Below are 20,149 nucleotides of genomic sequence, written 5' to 3'. Positions count from 1 at the left end.
TACTTACAGTGTTCTCACTAACAATCCGCTTTTTCTCCCTGAACTATGGCTCAACGCTTCCCACAGGCTTTGAACATCAAACCCAGGCTGAAAACTTCAGTTCTTTATAAATCTTTATTTCATCAAATGTTAAGGAACTCTATATTTCTATGGCAGCCCACTGCAGAACAGCAACAATCTGGTCAGAGTTCACCTGATGTGACACAGCAGCTACAACCATCACAATTTTCTCAGACACAGGCGTTTTAGACACCAGGTTTCCTGAAACAACCTGCAAATTAAGAGGCAATGTACCTGCTTGTATTACAGTTTCAAACACGCCCAGGTAAGATTCCTCATTGGAAGCTTCTAGTTCATCAACTGAGGAGCTCTTACTGCTCTTCTGCAAACCTCCTGTTCTACAGTCTGCCGAAAGCCACAGGCTAGTTGCCCCTGGGAGACCCCGACCTTCAGGAGCATTATTTCACAGCTGCATCATGAGTAACAGCCTTGCTCCCAAAAGAACTAAAAATGTTAACGTGACGCTGAACTGGTTAAACACCATCTAGAAGAGAAGTAACAGTGCCAATTCAGTTTTACTCCAGCATAGCTGTAGAGCATCAGTCTGGTACTTGTCTGAAGAGAGATCCACACACAACCACCCCATCTCAGGCCATTTTTTCACTGCTTTTGCATACGTAGCCTATGAAAAACACCTTGGGACTTGAAGAGTAAGGAAAAGCTTTAGCTTGTGCATGAAGATGCAAACACAAAACGACTACAGCACACTACCCCGATCATAACTGGTCAGATTCCATGTGCCAAAGCTGTTAGTTGCCTTTAACCCCAGATGTTAAAGACACACCTTCTACAATTGCACCTTATGGTGAAACACTCATCAGTCAAGAACTCCTGCCCTTGTTTTCTCTTGCACATCAGGACAACTTTACTCACTTCTTGAGTGGACATACTCTAAGACACACTCCACATGGCTCCGTTTTCATCTGTGTAACTTTTTAACTGTTTACTAACCCCATGTCAATTAACATAGTGGCACAACATACAGGAATGAGAAATGCCTGCCACACTGGATGTTGTAAGGGATAGTTCTTTGTGTCATGACATCTGTGAAGGCTGAAGTACTGCCAGCTTTGGAAATTGCTGTACTTTCACCAACTTTTGTGCCTTCTTCAATGACTTCTGAAGGAATGCTTTAACTGCATCAGCACAGATGAAACAAGCCCACTCTGAGACCACGCAACCCACTCGCAGGAACACATGCGGATCCACAATAGTCTGGAAAAAGGACTGCATACTTCATGTACTTGCAAGTTGATGCTGCCAGATGGAAACTTAACATAAGACAGTATAAAAGAAAAGTCCAAACTAAACTTTTACACCTCCACATACCCCTTTTTAATGTTATTTTGCACCGTGTACATGAAAACCAAAAATAAACAAAAGGAACTTTAGCCAAACTCCCCTTCCTCCTCCAGCTTTATTGATAGTTTTAAAATTACATTTTCTATGTTCTAGGACTTCAATTGCTTTTACCATCTTACTTTAAAAACTGATTACAAGCAAATGAAACTCAGTTGTCTAAGTGATATAGTATACAAAAATAACATCTTGATTTCTGTGAAAATGCATTTATTTGCAACTCCTGAATAGCTCCAAATTGTATATGCTATGAGCACTGATGTCTGGGTTTCAGATTGACTTTGAAATATTTATTCAAAAGCTTCCCATTACGTTCTGTATCTCCAACATGAACATTCATTGACTGAATTACTGTTACTTTTAAGTTTATTCCTGATTTCTCTCTCTCTCTCTCTCATGGCCATTAACAGGCATGTGCATCTTTGTTTGTTTACTCCCACTCAGCTATATGCTCTAGGTAGGGCCCGATACAGATATTACTTGGTGTTAACAGCTACTGAGGTCAGACAATCCAAGGCCATTGTAATAAAATTAAAGTTATGAGGAAGTTTAGACACTTCCGTAATTTCTTTCCTCCTGCATAGGATCACTTCCATGTAACCCAGAGAGGGTTTACTGGTCTGACTCAACTCTTCCCACTCATCAATCCCTATTCACCAGTGGCACGGAAAGGGGGTTCTTTAACAAAGCATTATACATAACACCTCTACCAAACTAAACATAAACATTTTTGTAGTTAAATGCAGAAAGTTGATTTTTCCACCCCTTTCCTCCTTTTACACGGCAAGTAAAGCTCACTGGCCTGGGAGTAGCCTCTATCTGCCAACCTTTGGCCAGTGAAGAGGATTCAGAGAAAAATAATACAACCATCAATCAGAAAAAGGAGGGGCGACAAAGGAAAATAATTAGGCTGTAGCTTCAATTGTGCATTCCCGTGCAAGGTGCCCTGACTCGCCGCAGCGATAGCAGTTGACTTCACTGGTCTTGCTGCAGTTGATGGCTACGTGGCCAGTTTCACCACACCTGCAAAAAAGCAAGTCATTTTATCAAAATCATCCAGAACAGTGACTCAGAAAAGCAATCCTGGTCTGTCAAGCACATTATCTACTTAAATTTCACGCAACACTAGTTCTGCATTCAAGATTTCTGCTTCGGTGTTCCAGAATTCTTTGACATGAGGCAACTTTCTGTCTTCACCAGAGCCAGGAATTGTTCCCCAACTGATCAATTCACATTAATCACTTTACATGCCAAAACCACCGTACATCAAATACAGACGCACTGTTGGTTTTTTTACTGTGTTGGGTTTTGCCTACTCCGATGCTTCCGTCTGCAGTTTAGCTTTGTTTTGAGAGTAATTAGTTTTAACTCAAATGCACAATGTTCCCTCTCCTTCCTCCACAGAAGGGAATCTCAGTGAGGGTGAATAATACTGCACTCAGGAATACGCTGTTTCTTGTACAGGCCTGCATTCGAAAACCAGACAGCATTCTGAAGCTGGTGTTTCAAACTGATTTAACATCCACCTGTACGTGCAGTTCCTACAACCAAGACATCTGAAGCATATTCCTGCTGGGGCTGGCTGTGCCAGTCAACTGATCTGTACAGCTGGAGTTTGTTAGTTCCAGCATAAGACAGAAGGTACCCGACTCTAAAAGTCTGTGCTACGGGCAAGCACTTCCTGTTACCTTCTGCAAGAAGATGCGGCCCTTTCTCCTGTACAGTTTAAGTGATTTAATACCTGCATTGTTCTCACGACCCAGAGATGCTCATCATTGAGTCTATTACTTGACTTTGCTAACAGGTGTTTAAGACTTAGTTTTGAACAACAGTAGTTAACTGTTTAAAGAAACAAGCCACCTGGTCAAAGTTTAAGCTTCATTTCCTAACCAAAATTAAATACAGAATGCATCTACCACTTAAGACAGATTTTGCAGTTGTCTCTTGTCAGTTCTTACCTATAGCATTTCACTTTGGTGCAGTCTTTTTGAATGTGTCCAAACTCTCCACAAGAATAGCACTTCTGCTCATCTGCGTGGTCACAGTCGCGAGCCAGGTGGCCAGGTTTGCCACAGTTGTAGCAGCACTGCTCTCTCTCCCTCTTCGGCTCCTTGCAGTCCTTCGCGATATGGCCACCTCTACCGCAGTTATAGCAGGCTTCCACAATAAGAAAAACATACCAAACAAGACTATAAAACCTTGGTAGAGGGAGATGTAGCATGCTTCTAATGAAGGACATGTACATCTTGTTTCAAGCAAATTAAGGTCAGTGTACTCTATCCTTCTCTTCAACCACAGATCTTTGTCCATGCGATTGAAGAGATAGAATATTTAGTGATACTTACCATCCTCCTGAAGATCACAGTCCTTGGCAAGATGGCCAGACTCACCACAGCGGTAACAGATGTCCGGGAGAGATGAAGACATGAACTGGAAGCCTGCTTGAAATGGGTAACAGGAGAAAAAGGTTTAAGGATTATGTCCACAATATTAAGAGAGTTAATCAAGGACACTGCCAGCTGAATTGACAAGTTAGCTTCACTCTCAGATGCTCCGGCAAAATTCTCATGCAGAGGTAAGAACCAGCAAAATTTATTACCAATTTGTGTCCAACTTCTTCACTTTGGACTAGCAAAGCCAGTTTTACACACTATACAGAACAGTCAGCTAGCAATCTTACTAAAGAAATAACCAGTCACCTCTGCCACGGCTTCTCATCCCACGACCACGGCCAATTCCAGTAGGGCACTCCCGAGCCCAGTGGCCAGTACGTCCACACTTGAAGCATTCGTTGCTGCTCATGGCTGCAGATTACTTGCCTGAGGAAGAAAGACATTTTTAGAACACCTTCCCCTCTCCCAACCAAAGGCTACAATAAAGTAAGAGATTTAGAGGTTTGCCACCCTCCCAGCAAAGGCAACAAAAACTGAGCAGGACTTCTGACTGACTTAATACTTTCTTGTACAATATCTGATCATGACTATTAAAACCACTGTAGAGAATAAAAGTTTGTCTCTGCTCTGCTTGGAGTAAGGCAGCTTTGAACCGCCAAAGAAACAGCGTGCTATGTAACTTTTCCTCTAGTTAGTTTTTGTAGCCAGTCTTCACTTGAAAAACTTATAAAATGCTTTGGAGTGGGGAAAAAAGAAGTAGACCCCTTTTACTATTGTCTAACCAGCCTTACTGCTGTTCTCTTTCAGTAATGCACCTTCTTCCTTATTCCTCAGTTAAAAACTCAAACGCCAGCTACTTGTCTCTACAAATTATTTCTTCCTGGTTGTTGTTAAGCTTTCTCTTGAAGTGTCTGGCTGGCAGCTACTACATTTACTGACTAATCAAGCTTCATTCTGCAAGCTAATTGTAAGAATAGGCAGTATTAGACCTAAAGCCTTAAAGTGCACATTAGCTTAACATATAAAGACTTAAGTTCTTTTATGTCGTAAATAGCTGAAACAAGAATTACAACTTCAATGTATTAACCTATAGTTCAGGGTGCATACTTCACTCCCAGGTTTACATGAAAGAAAACGTTTAAGACATTTGGCTTAGCTAAGAGACACCAGACACTTGCCAGATATCTAGAAGGCTAACTTGGAAAGCATCCTTAGAATGCTAGGGAAACATCAGATAGGCATGCCTGTCCGAGACAGTATAAACCACTTCTTTTGCCCATATTGGGGAATGGAGGTATGCATTTCATTGAGCAAAAAGTCAGTCTGCCACAGGCCCCTAAAGCAGCAGTTAGGATGGGGTAGGTTAAACAGACTGCGGTCATAGCACCATAACTGCCCTAAGCTGTGTAACAGTTATGCAAGACTTCTAGAACCAGAAAGAACAAGGAAGTTAAACATTTAAATTAGAGTCTTTTTAAAAGTGTGCTTCAAGACAAGTTTAAAGTACACTAGTCTAAAAATACGCATGTCAAGCTTTGTTTTGACGAAGTCTCTTTGAGTTCAGTAGTTCACATGATCTCCCCCAATTCATTATTCTTAACCCAACACAAGTAGAATCATTATCTGGTATGTGTGGCAGTTCACCTGATCCCCCATCAAGATAATCTTCCTGCAACCCCACAATTCATTGACATTACAAAATGCTTCCCTCCCCCCAAACCATCCAGCATCCCAGATTACCAGGAACATTCATGAGCTGTGTCTTGAAGGAAGCCACTACAGAAGCACTTACGAATACCACATGACCTCAAGAAGGAACCAGAATTAGCGTCCTGACATTTAGGTCTTAAATGGAGAGTGTATATCTAAACACAAATTTTTATTCAGAGTTATTTTTAAAGTACTCCAATGCTGCACAAATTTACTGTTGCTTTTTAGCCACTCCTCCCTCAGAACAGTTCCTCTCTCTCCAATCATCTTCAGCACAGAAGTGACCATCCATTCCTCCAACCACAGTTTAAGCCCAAGAACTTGAAGTACAAGAGATAGAAACTTTAGTATGCTACTTCTGTAATCCCACATCTACCTTCCAGCTGGACCAGGTGATGGTATTTACTCTTAAAACGAAGTCCCACAATGAAAGGATCCAAGATGATCTTAAACAGACCTAAACAAGAATGAAATAACTGGTTGTCTGTGCACTCCAGAGACATACTTGGATTTTACACATAACCCAGTCTTCTCTGCTTCGACTTGGTGTTCAAAATTTCTAACTATCTTATTAGGACACCCAAGGATGAAGAGCTGTCTACTGTGGTGGCAGCAGCTGGCACTCAGTGCGCTACTGCTTATGCCTGTTTTCATAGCAACTGTGTTGACACTGCAGAACAGGAAAAACACAGGCAAAGCCAACTGCAGGAGCTGGGCTCAGGCACAATTGCTGCTTTTAATTTCAAGAGGGACAAAATGGGGTCTCTGAATTATATACCAAGATACATTCTTCACTCAACTTGCAACTCTCTTAAGAGGAGTCTTCACATTAAAACATTATAGGAGAGCAACATAAGACCTGTTAAAAAGAGCAAAATAGTATGCCAAGAGCTGTAACAGAACTGCAATACATCTTCACAGATACTCACAACTACCAAACTTTCATTCTAAGCCCTGAACTTGAGACTACAGCACGAAGGACTGTATATTGCCAGCAGTTACCCATATGAAGAACCTAACATCACCACTTCAGAGATCTGCACCATGGGCTAAAGCTCACTACTCACTGCCCCAAAAGAATCTGAAAAGAGAAGCTTTACACCTGATTCAAAGTTGCTTCCTTTTTAACTGCTCCTTCAAGAGGAAAACCTGAAGTTTCTGTTCCTCTGGTACATAGCAAATTAGTAAAGTAAGATTAAGCAAACTGAGTAAGAAATCTCAAGTCAAACAACGATCTCTGCACAACTATCCTTCAAGACTATTTGAGGGATTAATTAAAAACGCTTTATCTTCAGAGGCCCCTTTCCCCCCTGAACTCAGAGATACTCAAAGGTTACAGCTGCCACAGACATACAGTTACAAAGCACGCTGCTCTGTCTTCAAATACCTTAAGTATATGAAAGTACCAGACAGTCTGCCTGGAATTTCTCTTCACCAGTATTTTTAATGCTTAACTTTGCATTCTTCCTGTAAAGGATGTGAAACTGAATACAAGTTCACCAGCTAGAGGTAGATGCAGCTGACACTGGTTTTACTTGCTCCGCATTCTAAGAAGCCTTACGTGGGACAAAATTCCCTAACAGTGTAAACTGTTTTAAAAACCAATATAAGGATTTAGTTTTCAGATAAAGCCAACAGCCACTTTTAAGGAGTAATATCCAGAAAAGGCTGGTTCAGAAGACAAGTCCTTAAATGGATAGTCTCCAAGCAGTTTGGACACCATTACATTTTTCAGTTACTTCCAAGAGAAAAAAAAAAAGGAGTACAGTAAAAACTACCCAAATTCAAATACTCTCTATTGGTCAATGCTCCTCCATTTTGTCATCATAGGCAAGTTTCCAGCAGTTCCTTTTATCTCTCAAGGCCACCTTAAATAAGCTTCTGCAAGAAGGCTACTTGTTTTAGTCTCCTTGGGAAGTTTTCAGTCAGTCACATGTATCAGTGTTTTCCACAGCTCAAATGTGCTAAACAAAGCAGCTTGCCCCCACCCTCTCACCTCACTTTTTACATCCCAGAACTAGATTTTTACTTCAGCAAGACAGGAAAAGCAATAAAGGGAAACAAATTACAACTGTGGCCTCATCTATAACTTCTAAGCCAGGTCAAATTCTGCAAGATATACTAAGCCATTGCCTCATAGACTAGTTTCCAAAACTTGTGAAGAAAGACTACTAGTCTAGTTGCCTCAAACCTTACCTTTCTACTAAGAGAGATAAGGTAGTCCATTTACCTGAATTCCTTCTACAGAGCTCTGTAATTGTAGCTTGAAGCTGAAATAAGTCCCCTCGCAGCTATTCAGCAAAACATTAAGAATGATTTTTAGACTTTTTCTAGTCTTTTTTCTGTATGATCACCCTACTGCCAAAGATCATTGTCTGAGAACAGCTCAAAGACACATGAGAGGTGTCACCACAGCGGTTTCCTAGGTCAGATTTGAAGCTTTTGCGTGCAACTTTAGCACCAGACTTTAAAGTAACAAAGCTTCTCGTGAGATATTTTGAAAACACGAGAAATTTTGAAATTTCTTGTATCACACTCTGAAGTGGAAGACCACACCTTTTTGTGGCTATACAGTTAATATGCATTCAAAACTTTTAAAATGGCAAAGGTGCTATTAATCTCCAGTCTTCACACACAAGTTTCAGCAATATAAAAGTCTGTTTTAGTAACCCATGTAGAACTGATGACGGAAAGAACTACCACTAAGCCCCATTATAACGCTCCTGATTTTATGACTTTTAGCCTCAATGCCCTCTGTGGAACAAGTCTGCTTTAACAAACAAATGCAAAACTAATTTGGCCTCCTCATAATAGAAAGGAGGCTCAACTGCACCTGTAAGATTACTCAAGATGCTTCTGGATATGAGCAGTTCCTTAGAATTCATCAGCTTGTTAACAGTACAAGCCCAATATAACAGGGGCAATTATCTTCATTATATTCACCAGGTGCTTCTTTTGATCTACAACCATCACTTACATTCAATACTAATAGGACCTGACTCAAAGGACAGACCAGACAAAAACCACTGCTAAAGCCTGCACACTTCGGAGCTCTTTGGCAAGTCAGCTATATCAGAGGCAAATGTTGAGTAATCAGCAGTTTCCTTCCAGGCTGTTGGTGACCAACCTACAATACCACACCTGAATCTGACAAGCCAGCCCAGAGCCAGCCTGAACATGGTGAAACAAATATGTAATAGCAAGCACAGCTTTGCCTCCCTAAAAGATAAAGAAATGGAAAGGCAGAAAGGACTGCTAACAGAAGTGCTAGCATTTAGTTTCAAAAGAGAAGTCAAAATATTACTCATTTAAAGAGAAATGCTACCCAAGAAGAATATTTATTTCCCCAAGAAGCATGTTTTGAGAATTCTTGAAAACAGGACACGCAACTGTCATGGAAGCTACTCAGTATCCATCTGGTTGAATTTCTACATCTGTAACCTGAAAACATGCTCCAGAGAGAGTTAATGATGCTCCCCTCTTCTGCTTATGTCCTCACTAGAAAAGATACAAAATTAAGTATTCTGACCACCAGGGAACTATACCCCAATTCTGAGAAGTCGTTGTTTGAAACTTCAGGAAAACTGCAGAAGTGGAAAGCCAAGCCCTACACTCTATTTGGGTGCCCTCAATATATTCCACAAGCAAGCTGATCCAAGAATGCTGAACATTAACTAGAACTCAAGAACTTAGATCCCTACTGAGGGACCAGGAGCCAGGTCAAAAAGACATCAGAACTCTGATTAGACTACTCTTGGATAGTTTTGTTGACAAAAATCAGAAGGAGAGCAAAAGTTAATCAAAAAAGTGACTCCATCACTTTCCACCTGCCCATATTAGTTAACAGAGTGGGAGAAACTACAGATTATCTACCAAATATGCACATTCTATCATCTTCCCCTTTTATTTTTTATCCCTATCTGTACAAAGTTTTAAACTTAAAAAGAAGCAAATGTAAACTTTTTAACATAAAACTCAGTCTAGACATTAACACAGTCAGTTTAAAAAAAATGGCAGGTTAAGGCTGTAACTGGCAAGGTTCTTGCACAGTCCTGGTGAACTCATTTAACCTCTTCACTTTGAAGACAGATGCAGGATTGCTTCTCTAGGCAAGTTTGCATTGAGAAAGACAACAGGAGAGCAACCCTAACGCTGCACGCCAATGGGACCTTATTAAGCGCTGAAATGAAAATAAACCCCAATATTAAGTTTAATAATTCCTCATGACAATTCTGGGCGCTAAATGAGTAACAGCGGTTACTTGAGAACTAGGTCTGACATGAACTTAAATAAAAGGCTGCTCCACTAGTCCGTGAGCTGTAGATGTCACAGGCTATTTTTCCTATCCATTTATAGGTCACATTTGGATTTGGAGCCGGCCACCATCCGTGCCTGCGGTCGGAGACAAATAGTTGCAACACCTCGACCCTCCGGGTCCCCGGCCGCGCCTCACACGTGGGCGGCCACGTGGGGCCGGGCCCGGCCGCCGCTCCGCCGGCCTCCCGCTTCGCCGCGGCAAGAGGTGGGGGGGGGGAAAAAAAAAAAAGTAAAAAAAAAAGGGGAAAAGAAAAACAAGAACAAACAGTTTTATTTCGGCCACCTTCCACCCGATTCCCCACTTTCACAAGATCTTCTTGAACTCGCGGCTGCCGCTCGCCCACAGGGAAGTCAGTCACGCCGCCGACCCGCGCGGCGAGGCCGGAGCGGGCCCTTCCCCCCCACCCCCGGATCGGCCACCTGAAGCGCTACACTTCCCCCCTCCCCCCCCTGCGCTGCAGGCCCGGCCGGCTGGACACGTCGCTGCAGCCGGACCCCGGCCAACAGGCCGAGGGCTGGGCAGAAGGCTGCTCCGGGGCGGACCGGGCTGACCTACCCCCACCCCGGCCTCCCTTCCCCCCGAGCGGCGCAGCCTCCCTCAGCGCCTCCCGGAACCCGCCAGCGCCTGACTCACCCGCCGCCACCGCCCGCCCTCGCAGGGCCTGCGGCACCCCGCTCCCCCCTCCGCGCTCCCCATCCACCTCCCGCCGCCCTCGCCCCGCCGCCCGGCCCAGGGAATGGCCCCCCAACCCGGCCGGGCACTCGGCGCCACTTTCCCGCGCACTAGGCCGGAGTGCGCCAGCGCCATCATCCCGCCGCGCTCTGCCTCCGCTCCCCACCCGCGGCCCCAGCAGCTCCCCTCGCCGCCGAGGCGAGGCCGGCCCGGCAGTTACCTGCGGAGGCTCACCCCGCCGCGGCAGTGCCCGCCCGGACGACAGTAGGCCGCGCTGGCTCCGGCTCTGCGCGCCCGCTCCCGGCTCCCTTCTGGCTGCGCCACACGCGGTTTGCACACGGCCCCACGCGCTCTGCCCCCCCACAGGCACAGATCACCCCGCCCCTCCCTACTACTCTGCGCACGGCTCGCTGGAGCCCACCCCTCAGCCAATGGGCGCCAACCGCTTTCTCGAGCGGCCAATGGGAGCGGCGGAAGGGGATACCCAATCATGGCGGCCTGAAGGTGGGAGGGACACGGCGGGGCCCGCCCACCGGGCTGGCCTGGCAGGCCGGGCAGCCGGCTCTGGCCGGGCGCGGCGGCACCTCCCTGCCCTTCGCTCCGTGACTCACCGCCCGGGCGGCTCCGGCCCTCTCCTGCCGCGCCCCTCCCCGCGGAGAGCTCCGGCGTCCGCCTGACGCGGGAGGGGAGGCCGGGCCGCCCAGTGATGGGGCGGCTGCGCAGGACGGCGGCGCCGCGGAACGCCGTGTCAGTGCCGTCCCCTCTGCCTTTCCCCCGCGATCCGGCTCCTCGCCCCACCGTTGCTCCTCGCGCTCGCCGCCGCCCCCAGGCCGAAGGCTGCCGGCACGGCCGGGACACCCCCAGGGGCCGCGGAGAAGCGGGCGGGAGGCTCCCGGGCCGCCCTGCGGCGGCCATCTTGAGGGGAGGGCTCCGCGCCCGCCCTGCCGGTAGCGCTAGGAAATGGTGGACGCGGGGACGGGGCGCGGCGGGGGCCGGGTGGGTACAAACAACCCTCCGTGCGTACCGGGCGCCTCCGACCTCGTTAGCGCTGGCGAGGACAGCAGTTAACTGGGCTTCTGACATTTTAACTTCCTGCAGCCAAAAGATACAGGAGGGAAAATGTTTTTTTAATTGAATTACTGAGAAAAATTTACTCTCCAAATCTCATAAATAACATTACTACTTAGTTTAGTATTCAGCTATGAGAATTTTTACCTAAACCCCTTTCCCTTCTGCTTAGGAACTTTGTAAATGAATTGGCAGCTAAGTATTGCACCAGAACCGCTTCTGTGTGAATGTCCTACACCACCAATATCCACAATTACCCCATTTATTTCATAGTTTTGTTTAAAGTTGCACCATTTCAGCTTTCTGTTGACACGTCTTTCCCTTCCTGTCCGCCTGTTACAAGAGGGACAAAGCTGCCCCAGGCCCTGGGGCTCGGGAGTAAAATGTGGGTGCGAGGACGATGGCGGAGACGCTTTGGATTGACCTTTCCTCGAGCTGTAAATCTAATATTATAGCACTATTAGGTTTCTTTTATTAGAGTATGAGTAACAACGCATGTCTTTTCCTCCATGCTGTTAAGTGCAGTTCATTTAAGACGGACTTTACATCGTTTGGTTTTATTTGTATTTTGTGTGCTGTACTTGTGCGCGTGTGGTGTGTGTTGTATAATATGCCATACTTTCTACAGAACTAAACCAGGCTGGGTTGCATCAGCATCGGGGTTTGCTAAGGGGACGAGCCTTTCAGGCCCACCTCTGCACATTACCCTATAGCGTCTTACTAAAACTTTTACCAGCTCTCATTCCGGTATTTGTTTTACAGCAATATAAAAACAACATTGCCAACAAGCTTTGAACTCGTAACAACATTGCTTCCCGTTAATGACTTTTTTCATCTTTACTATCGTATTTCGGAATAATTTTCATGGCCTTTGGTTGCCTCAGACACATTACGGTCCTCTTCAAAAATAGTCATACTTTTAATTACTACTGTTTTCAGGGGATACAGGGAAGGAAAATAATGTGTGTTGCTAAGGAAGTGCTCAGAGCTTCTACATCACGAGTGCGCCTACACTGCATTAAAAAAACAGCCAAATAACACATCCATGTCACTAAGAAGGTGTGCAGAGACAAAAATCATATATGCTCAAATTTTTCATCAAATCCTTTGCTGTTTTTAAAGTACTAGAATCTGGCTTCTGTATGAGTCTTTGTAGCAGGACTCGGGAATATCTGACTGACGAAACAATTTTAATACAGCTTTCCTCACTTCTTGTGTTTTGCTGGTTGTACTTCTGGTACTGTCCATGAGGCGAGGAAATTCCAAGCTTAATCTTGGTAGTAATCTGTAGACTTACTGTCACTGAAAGTTTTTGTGACTAATACAGCTAGTAAATTCCCCTGAACAAAACAAAACTGTTTGTTTTATTTGAAGGAACTTCAAGTCATATCCCGGGGTCTCCCTTAGTTGAAATGGAAATAGGGTGCAACTGTGAGTGAAAAGGCATTACTCAAGAAGTGTTACTGCTGGTGACAAATCAATTAATCACCCTCTCTAAGTGTACTGCCTCATATACAGCTCCAGTGTTCTTATAATATAGGATATTTTTAGCTATGTTTCATTATAGTGGATGAAATGTTCCCCCAGCAGATAGTAAGAGAGTCTTCTAACAGCATTTGGTTTGTGTACTTACCTCAAGAAGTAATTTGGCTTGTTGTATCTTAATAAAGCTTGCGATTCTTGTTTTGCAGGTTTCTCTCTGATATTTAGGCAAAGGATAGTCTTGCAGTTAAAAGAACAAAAGTGAGAGGCATGACATCTGTTCCTGGCTCAGTCAGTACTTCCTCTAGAAAACAAAGCAGTCGGAAAACAAGGTAGAAGTACAAAGTCTTTAAACTTCTTTCAGCAATATATCTTTCCTAATGCAGACAGTTCTTGGAAGTGTTGGATGAAGAGCCAAATCATTTTAAGACCAAATAAAACAACAAATTGCATTTTGCAACCAATGTTCTTGCACTGTTTTCCTCCGAGTGGTTGGGCATGTGGGTAGAAAACTGTTTCAGTTGCTGGGCAATTGTCGTTTCTTCTCAGCCACATATTGTTGTTGTTAAGTAAATCTTCATTTTGTATGTGGGATTTTTCAAAACCAAGGAGACCTAAAATAATCGCTATGGATTGTAAATATTCAAAAGAGAAACTGCTTTTTTTTGTTCAGTTGAAAATAACTTGTCAGCAGCAGTTTGAGAACAAGCGGTGGCTGTTGCCTGTTCCTTCCCCCGTCCCTGACCATTCGTTTCCCCCGACAGGAGGCCTCGGCAGAGCAGGAATACACACCCATCTTTGCACAGTTCTGCCCTCGATGCTTTGCCCTCGCCTCTGCAATAAACTAAATTCCAAAGGTACAAGAATAACAAAGGGGAAAACTATTTGTTTTTAGAGATTGGCAAGCGACGTTATCCCTCTAAGATCAACAGAATGTTTGTGACATTCTGTATTCCAGTGTGGCATAAGAGAAGCACGTTTTACCTGGTTTAAGCCCAGTGGGTCAGCAACGTCCACCAAGATTACTTCTGCAAAACAAGAATCATCTGTTGCTGAAAGAAACAGAGCGAGTCTTGAGTCAGCTCTGTGTATTTATTTCTTTAAAAGAGTCATAGTCAACTGGCTGTTGAAAAGAGGCCTGATAAAACCCCCAGTGAAATTGGTTGGTGTACTGAGGAAGGAAAGGCTGACGCCGGTTAATACTTGGCCGTATAAATGACAGCTCAGGAAGCTTCAGTGGTGATCTCAAGAGACTTTTGAAATACAGGAGGCATAATCCCCCGGATGATGCAATAGGTAACAGGAAAGATCTGCCTGTTTCTTTTATAAAATATTTATATTCAAGCTTCATGGCTGAATTATTTCATAGGCTTATATATCTTTTTTTTGAGAGTATGTCTATGCTAAATTAGCTACACGCAGTCTTCTAGGGTAAAGTTATTCTGGTTGAAGAGAAGCAGTCATATTGACTGATTCCAGATGCTTAATTCATTTTGATTTATTATAATCAGCCGATGAGATTTCAAATAATTACTTATGTAATGTATATAATAACACAAGAATGATTAGTTAGCTCATGACTGTTGCACAGATAGCCACATTTAGAGTCAGGTGAAAAGAACTTCCTTTGCTAACTAAGAAGTCCAGCCACACAACCATCCTTCTATTTCTCTAAAGAGAATGAAACCCTTAAATATGTCTGAAAAACTACTATATGCTCTCTAAATATTTTTTAGAGATCTATAAATACATGCAGCGATGCATTTATTATTTGGCAGGGACCAGAGATGGCCAGCTGCTCCTGGGACAAGGAGCCAGGAACTAAAAAGGACATGGAGGTGGAAGGACCAGCCCCAGGGCACCCGGGCAGGGCAAGCCCAGGGACAGCAGCGGGCCAGCCGGGAGCTCGGGCCACCAGCCAAGCTGGTCATGAGGAGGCAGGTCTGAAGTGATGCCAGGAAGTCAATTTGCAGGTCAGGGTCAGGTCCGGCGGCAGTTAACAGAGAGAGATGCAGGCCGGTGATGGCCAGGGAAGTCCATGGTGGTAAAGCAGAGATGAGATCAAGCCAGGAAGACCAGGCTGAAATCAAGGAGGTCCGTGGCCAGGCATAGCCACGGCTGTACCACAGCTGAGCATGGAGCTGGAGACCAGCTCCCCCCACAGCGTGCTCAGCGGCTGCGCACCCAGGGCTGAGGTGGGCCCATGGGCAGAGTTGTGGGTAGAAGCACCAGGAAAAGCTGGTCAAAGCAATTAAAGTCTATTAGTACACTCATGGTCCTGACATTATTACATGTGCTTCATGCTCTGCCACGTGTTTAAGATTTAATGTATTTTTAAGTGAGTTACTCGATTGATTTTTTGCTGATGATACAGATGACTTCATTAGCCAGACAGGTTTTCTAAGTGTGCGACAAATTTTATAAATTACATGAAATCGGTTATTCAGAATGTCCTGTGGAATAGAAAGCTAGAGCTGACGTGGTACAAAGGAGGGCAGAAGTCTTCAGGACTAAATTAGGGCAAATACCTGAAGCAGCAGATCGGTGTCACGTGAAAATGGGAAGATAAACCTGCATGAGGTTGTACACCATGAGGTCGTATCCAACATAACCAATGGCCAGGGTACCAGACTGAGATACAGCATGAAAATATCTTAATAAAGAATTCTCTAAAGCAAAACACCTGAACCTCTTCTTGCTGTTTTGTTATTTTTAAAACAACCTATGGAATAACTGTTGGCTCCCAGCTGCTCGGTATACTTTAATACTTTGCGCTATGGCCATCTTCAAGCTGTTATTTCATTTTATCACACTGGCAGTTGTACCATTGAGCCAATTGTTACGCCTGTTAAGCTGAGTACAGTGTTAAAAATTACACCAACATTTGATGGTCTGTATGACACTCCAAAGAACTATATATAGTGCATGATGGAGCAGTCCTCACTGAGGGATGTCTGTAAGACCACACGCATGAAAAAGATCGAAGAAAAACCTATATAACCTGAAGTGTAAAGTAGCTTAGGCGCTATACCATGATAATAATAGGAGAAGTTTATGTGTACAGAGTCTTGATGGAGTTCTGGTATCCCTCTAAAATGGGATATTCAGCTAAAGGGTCAGATTTTGTAGTGCTGCTGGTTCTATTTTTGCGTGATGCCCTAAGGTTAAAGCGTGACAATGTAAAGCCAAGGTCAGGAGGTACCCTGGGTTGTACCAGGGAATGCACTGAAGCGCACTAAAGCATATTATCAGCTGTCTGATCCGCAGGCATCTGCCGCAGTCAATCTGTAGCCCTGGGTGCTTGCATTCAAATGCTTTTCTCACTTCTCCCAGGGATTTACACTAGTGACTCCAAAATTTAAGTTTTGCTGACTAGGAACCAGTGACAGAAGATTTCTATGTAGTGTTTTATTCTGAATACAACTAAAATTACTAATTATTAATTTAACATCTACGAGCCCGAGTCTTCCATGATGCATGTATCAGTCACATGCTTGTGCAATTCTGTTTACTTCAACAGGGCGTCTCCTCATCCGTGACTCCGGAGTATCAGATGCGATAGCTAGAATTTTTCTTTGCTGGGCGCTCGTACTGAGCTGTGTAGAATGGATTATGAAGTCTACGCGTGGGGTTCATAATCAGCCCATCTTGTATCAGCATGTTTGCTGTCAAGCGACTGTAATGGGACACTAGAGATTCTACCTTCTCTAGAGGGCATCCCCGCATGGCTATTCCAGTTAACTCTGGGGTAGAAGGAGATTCTTAGGAAAAAAATAATATGTCAAGAGTGCTGTGGCAGCCCAGAGATAGCCAGATGCTCGAACAGCTTTTGTAAGTTTTGAAGAGGCAACTGTATGCAGAGAAAATAGACTGTTCTAATTTGACTTGACGGCAAGACAGCTAGAGCCGAGAAGTACAAAAGCAAAGCTGCTTTGTCCTTTCACACTCCCACCTCTCCCCAGCGTCAGGTTCCTAACCTAGTTTGGATGCAGCAATACTCAGCTTGGATCCAAAAATGAAACGAGCTCTTTATCTGTATTTGACTGGGCTCCAAGTGATTTCAGTAAGAGGAGGCTGAGTAAGGACTTGGCTGTAGGTGGATGAGAGGCTTTGCAGTGTTTATTTATTAAATATATCCAATTCGATGTCCTGTTTGCAGCCTGCCAAAGCAAAAGGGATTAAAACTTTCCCCCTCGCTACATCTCATTACTGAAATAATGAGTAGAACTTTTTTTCCTCTACATTATTACTGGAATAATCTGTCAAGCAAGCAATTGAGTTGTTTCACCTTATCACAATCTTTGCCAAGAAAGATTTAGCAGCATGATAATTTAATGGAAAATATTATAGCCACATTCCTTTCAGACATAAATTCTATGTAGAAAGATAGACATCTAATGGGAAAAAAAGTTAATGTTAATACTACAAAGATTTATCTGCTTTATTGTTTTTCACAGTGTGGCAATTTACCTGAAATAGTGCAGCGCATATATGAGAACGAGATAAATGAAGTTATCCCGCCTCTAATTGAATGTGGGTATAAAAATGACAGCATCCTTTCAGCTTCATTAAACATTAAGTAGAAGTACAAACATAATTACCACAAATACTCTTTTGATAATGAAAAGACGATTAAAAAATATGTTCATTTAAAGCTGTGCAAAGCCAGGGCAGGGGCTATGCCTGTCAGGACAGAGCAGCGTGAATAATTCACAGTCAAGGCAGAAATTATCTAAAAAATGTGAACGTTATCAATAACAAAAAGATAACTGAATTCCATGGTAATTTCAAGCAACTAACAAATGAAAACAATCTGGCTCTACCAACAGAGACAACAAACAGTTCTGTAGTTCCTAGAATATTTTTATGTGCTAAAAATAGGCATGTCTCACTTTAATTGCCTGAGAAACTACGAGCTGAGGATGAGTAAAAGGTCATAAAAGGGTGCTTGGCTTGAAGGTAGAAAAAGGCATCAGAGCAGACATATCAGAATTAAAAGTTATGATAAAGATGTGTATCTTAGATATTCTGCAGGGCTGAGTTATTAGAGTTGCTTTAATTATGTCATAAGCTAGAAGTTAGAGCAATAATACAGGTGAGGCAATGTTAAAGGTTAAAAAAAGTCCAGTTGCTGTGGGGTTGACCAGCAGTGCAAACATACTCTGTTTGGAATTGTAAAAGCGAAGATTTACAGGTAAAAACTCTTATAAGTCTTCCTGACTTCCACTCTTTTCATGTCAATTCTATATGAATTAGATCGAAACGGAACAATAGTCTCCTCCTGGTTGTGTGATAATATAATCTTCCATCTGTTTGTAACAACAAAGCTAAATTCACAGATTGCATTGTTTGCTTCAACCAAACAAAACAATCATCAGCTTCAATGTAAGCTTTTAGTAAGTGACATCATCCTGAAAACATGAAGCATCTTTTTATTCTCCTCCACGCATACAGCCAGGTTCTGCTCGTCTCCTGTTGGGATATTCTCCAGCTGTTTTAAGGATTTCAGTCTCAGAGATGCAAACGGACGTTGCAGAACCGTACCGGGGTGCTGGGCTTTGCTGGCTGTTAGAAGGCAGCGCATGGCCCCGCGTCCCTCCCTTGGGACTGTGATGCTGACTCAACGGCACCTTCGTCAGGTCCCGTGGAAGCTTCTCACAACAGCTCCGCTCTGCACTGCTTCTGCGCTGCGGTCAGGGCTGCTTCCATTTCCTGCGAGTGCATTTCACAGTTTTAAGCAAGACTTTTACTTGGGAAGGAACGATCTTCATTTTCTAGGCTTCTTCTCATTAACACGTGTAAAATTTAACTTAGTAATAGCTACCTAAGTCTCGCGTTTCAGAGAAGGATGTACACGTGAGCGCATATGGTCTGCTATATAAATTCATAGTTCATAATTCACAATAGGTGTGATCTGCTCTGCATAAATACATTTTTTTTTCTGTTTTCCAGGTTTTTGAATTGATTATTCATAAAATCTCGTGGTGCATTAGTCTTAAGGAATCTAGGAATAGCTCTCTCTGGAACATGCAATTTACCTTAATACTTTTACATAAGCACGTCTCTGGAATGAATGCAGAACGGGCTTCCATTTAACATTTGACCTTTCAAAATATGTTTGCCAGTGCACTTTCTTCTTAAAAGACCTAAATTCTCACACTGAATACATGCAGTCTGCTACTCAACTTGAAAACTCTTTAGAGTTAGATGTGTGTGTGGAGACACGGGTGTGGAAGGGTTGGTGGAGATGTACTAGTGTAGAGCAAATAAAGTCCAGACAGGAGCCATACGTTGCACAATACTCGTTGCTCTTACATTGCTTGGGGAGAAGCAGGGCTTTTATGGGATAATGTGAAACTCAATGATAGAGTTAAGAACTGCAGTTCTGTACCTGTGATACACACAGGTTGAACACACACTACCATCACTCCGGCCTTTCATCATCTCAGGGTGTTTGGGCACCTCTTAAATGGGTATCTGCATGGGTGAAAGCGAAGAGACTCTCAGTGCGGCCGGCATGGTGTTCTTTAGACCAGGGCCTGCGTCAGCATAGCACATGGAGGACAGTCCTGGATTTCCATCGGTTTATCTCATCAGCCCCCGTTATATGCACACCTAACACTGGAATTCCTTAAACCTGTATTCAGTGGAAACTGAGGTAGGTTTCCAAGAATCAGGCCTACAGATGAAATGGTTATTTCTATTTTGTAATGTTGTATGCAGTGACATTTCATTTCCCCTGATGTTTTTGCTTCCCATGCGGTCTCTCTGGGGTGGCTGGAAAGCCCACTTACACGGCTGGTATGACTTAGGAATTACAGAGAGTGCAAAAGCTTCTTGTCCCAAGCACCACACATAGGTGGTGATCTGTACCTAAACTCCTGCCTTGCTTTGTCAATGCCACAGCAGGACAATGTATCACTAGCCCTTTACTTCAGAAAAGTGGCTTACGTGGCTCATAATAGAAAAATACTACTATTAAAATTACAGGATTAAGCACCGTTATATCCCATGGCAGAAACAAACGATTAAAAAGAAAGGTACTCCTTCTTGCGTGTTCTGTAGCTTTATTATAAGCTACAACTGC

At 43.7% G+C, this 20,149-nt stretch overlaps 1 protein-coding gene across 11 annotated transcripts; it reads right to left on the bottom strand.

The window, feature by feature from the left end:
- Positions 1-1,458: 1,458 nt before the first annotated feature.
- On the bottom strand, positions 1,459-11,132 carry CNBP (CCHC-type zinc finger nucleic acid binding protein). Of its 11 annotated transcripts, none has more exons than XM_074603043.1 (6): positions 10,733-10,880; positions 9,802-10,027; positions 4,119-4,238; positions 3,765-3,860; positions 3,378-3,576; positions 1,459-2,442 (listed from the first exon to the last, which is right to left on the bottom strand). In XM_074603043.1, the coding sequence occupies exons 3-6, from the start codon at positions 4,219-4,221 to the stop codon at positions 2,325-2,327; spliced, it is 516 nt and encodes a 171-aa protein (XP_074459144.1). In that variant the 5' UTR covers positions 4,222-4,238; positions 9,802-10,027; positions 10,733-10,880; the 3' UTR covers positions 1,459-2,324. The 11 variants fall into 11 exon arrangements, with proteins under 11 accessions (XP_074459144.1, XP_074459148.1, XP_074459147.1 ...); XM_074603047.1 differs by having other exon boundaries at positions 3,765-3,857; positions 9,915-10,027; XM_074603046.1 differs by having other exon boundaries at positions 3,765-3,857; positions 10,733-10,874.
- Positions 11,133-20,149: the final 9,017 nt, after the last annotated feature.

This window comes from Larus michahellis, chromosome 10 (assembly GCF_964199755.1).
Source record: "Larus michahellis chromosome 10, bLarMic1.1, whole genome shotgun sequence".
NCBI lineage: Eukaryota > Metazoa > Chordata > Aves > Charadriiformes > Laridae > Larus > Larus michahellis.
This window is presented reverse-complemented; position numbering and strand designations above follow the sequence as displayed.

What these genes read in the sequence shown, in the direction of transcription:
- CNBP (XM_074603038.1), bottom strand. Translation starts at nt 4,221, where the DNA reads ATGAGCAGCAACGAATGCTTCAAGTGTGGACGTACTGGCCACTGGGCT. An exon ending in GATGAGAAGCCGTGGCAGAG is followed by an intron (nt 3,861 to 4,118) that starts GTGACTGGTTAT and finishes ACCCATTTCAAG; the next exon opens with CAGGCTTCCAGTTCATGTCT. An exon ending in ACCAAAGTGAAATGCTATAG is followed by an intron (nt 2,443 to 3,377) that starts GTAAGAACTGAC and finishes GCTTTTTTGCAG; the next exon opens with GTGTGGTGAAACTGGCCACG.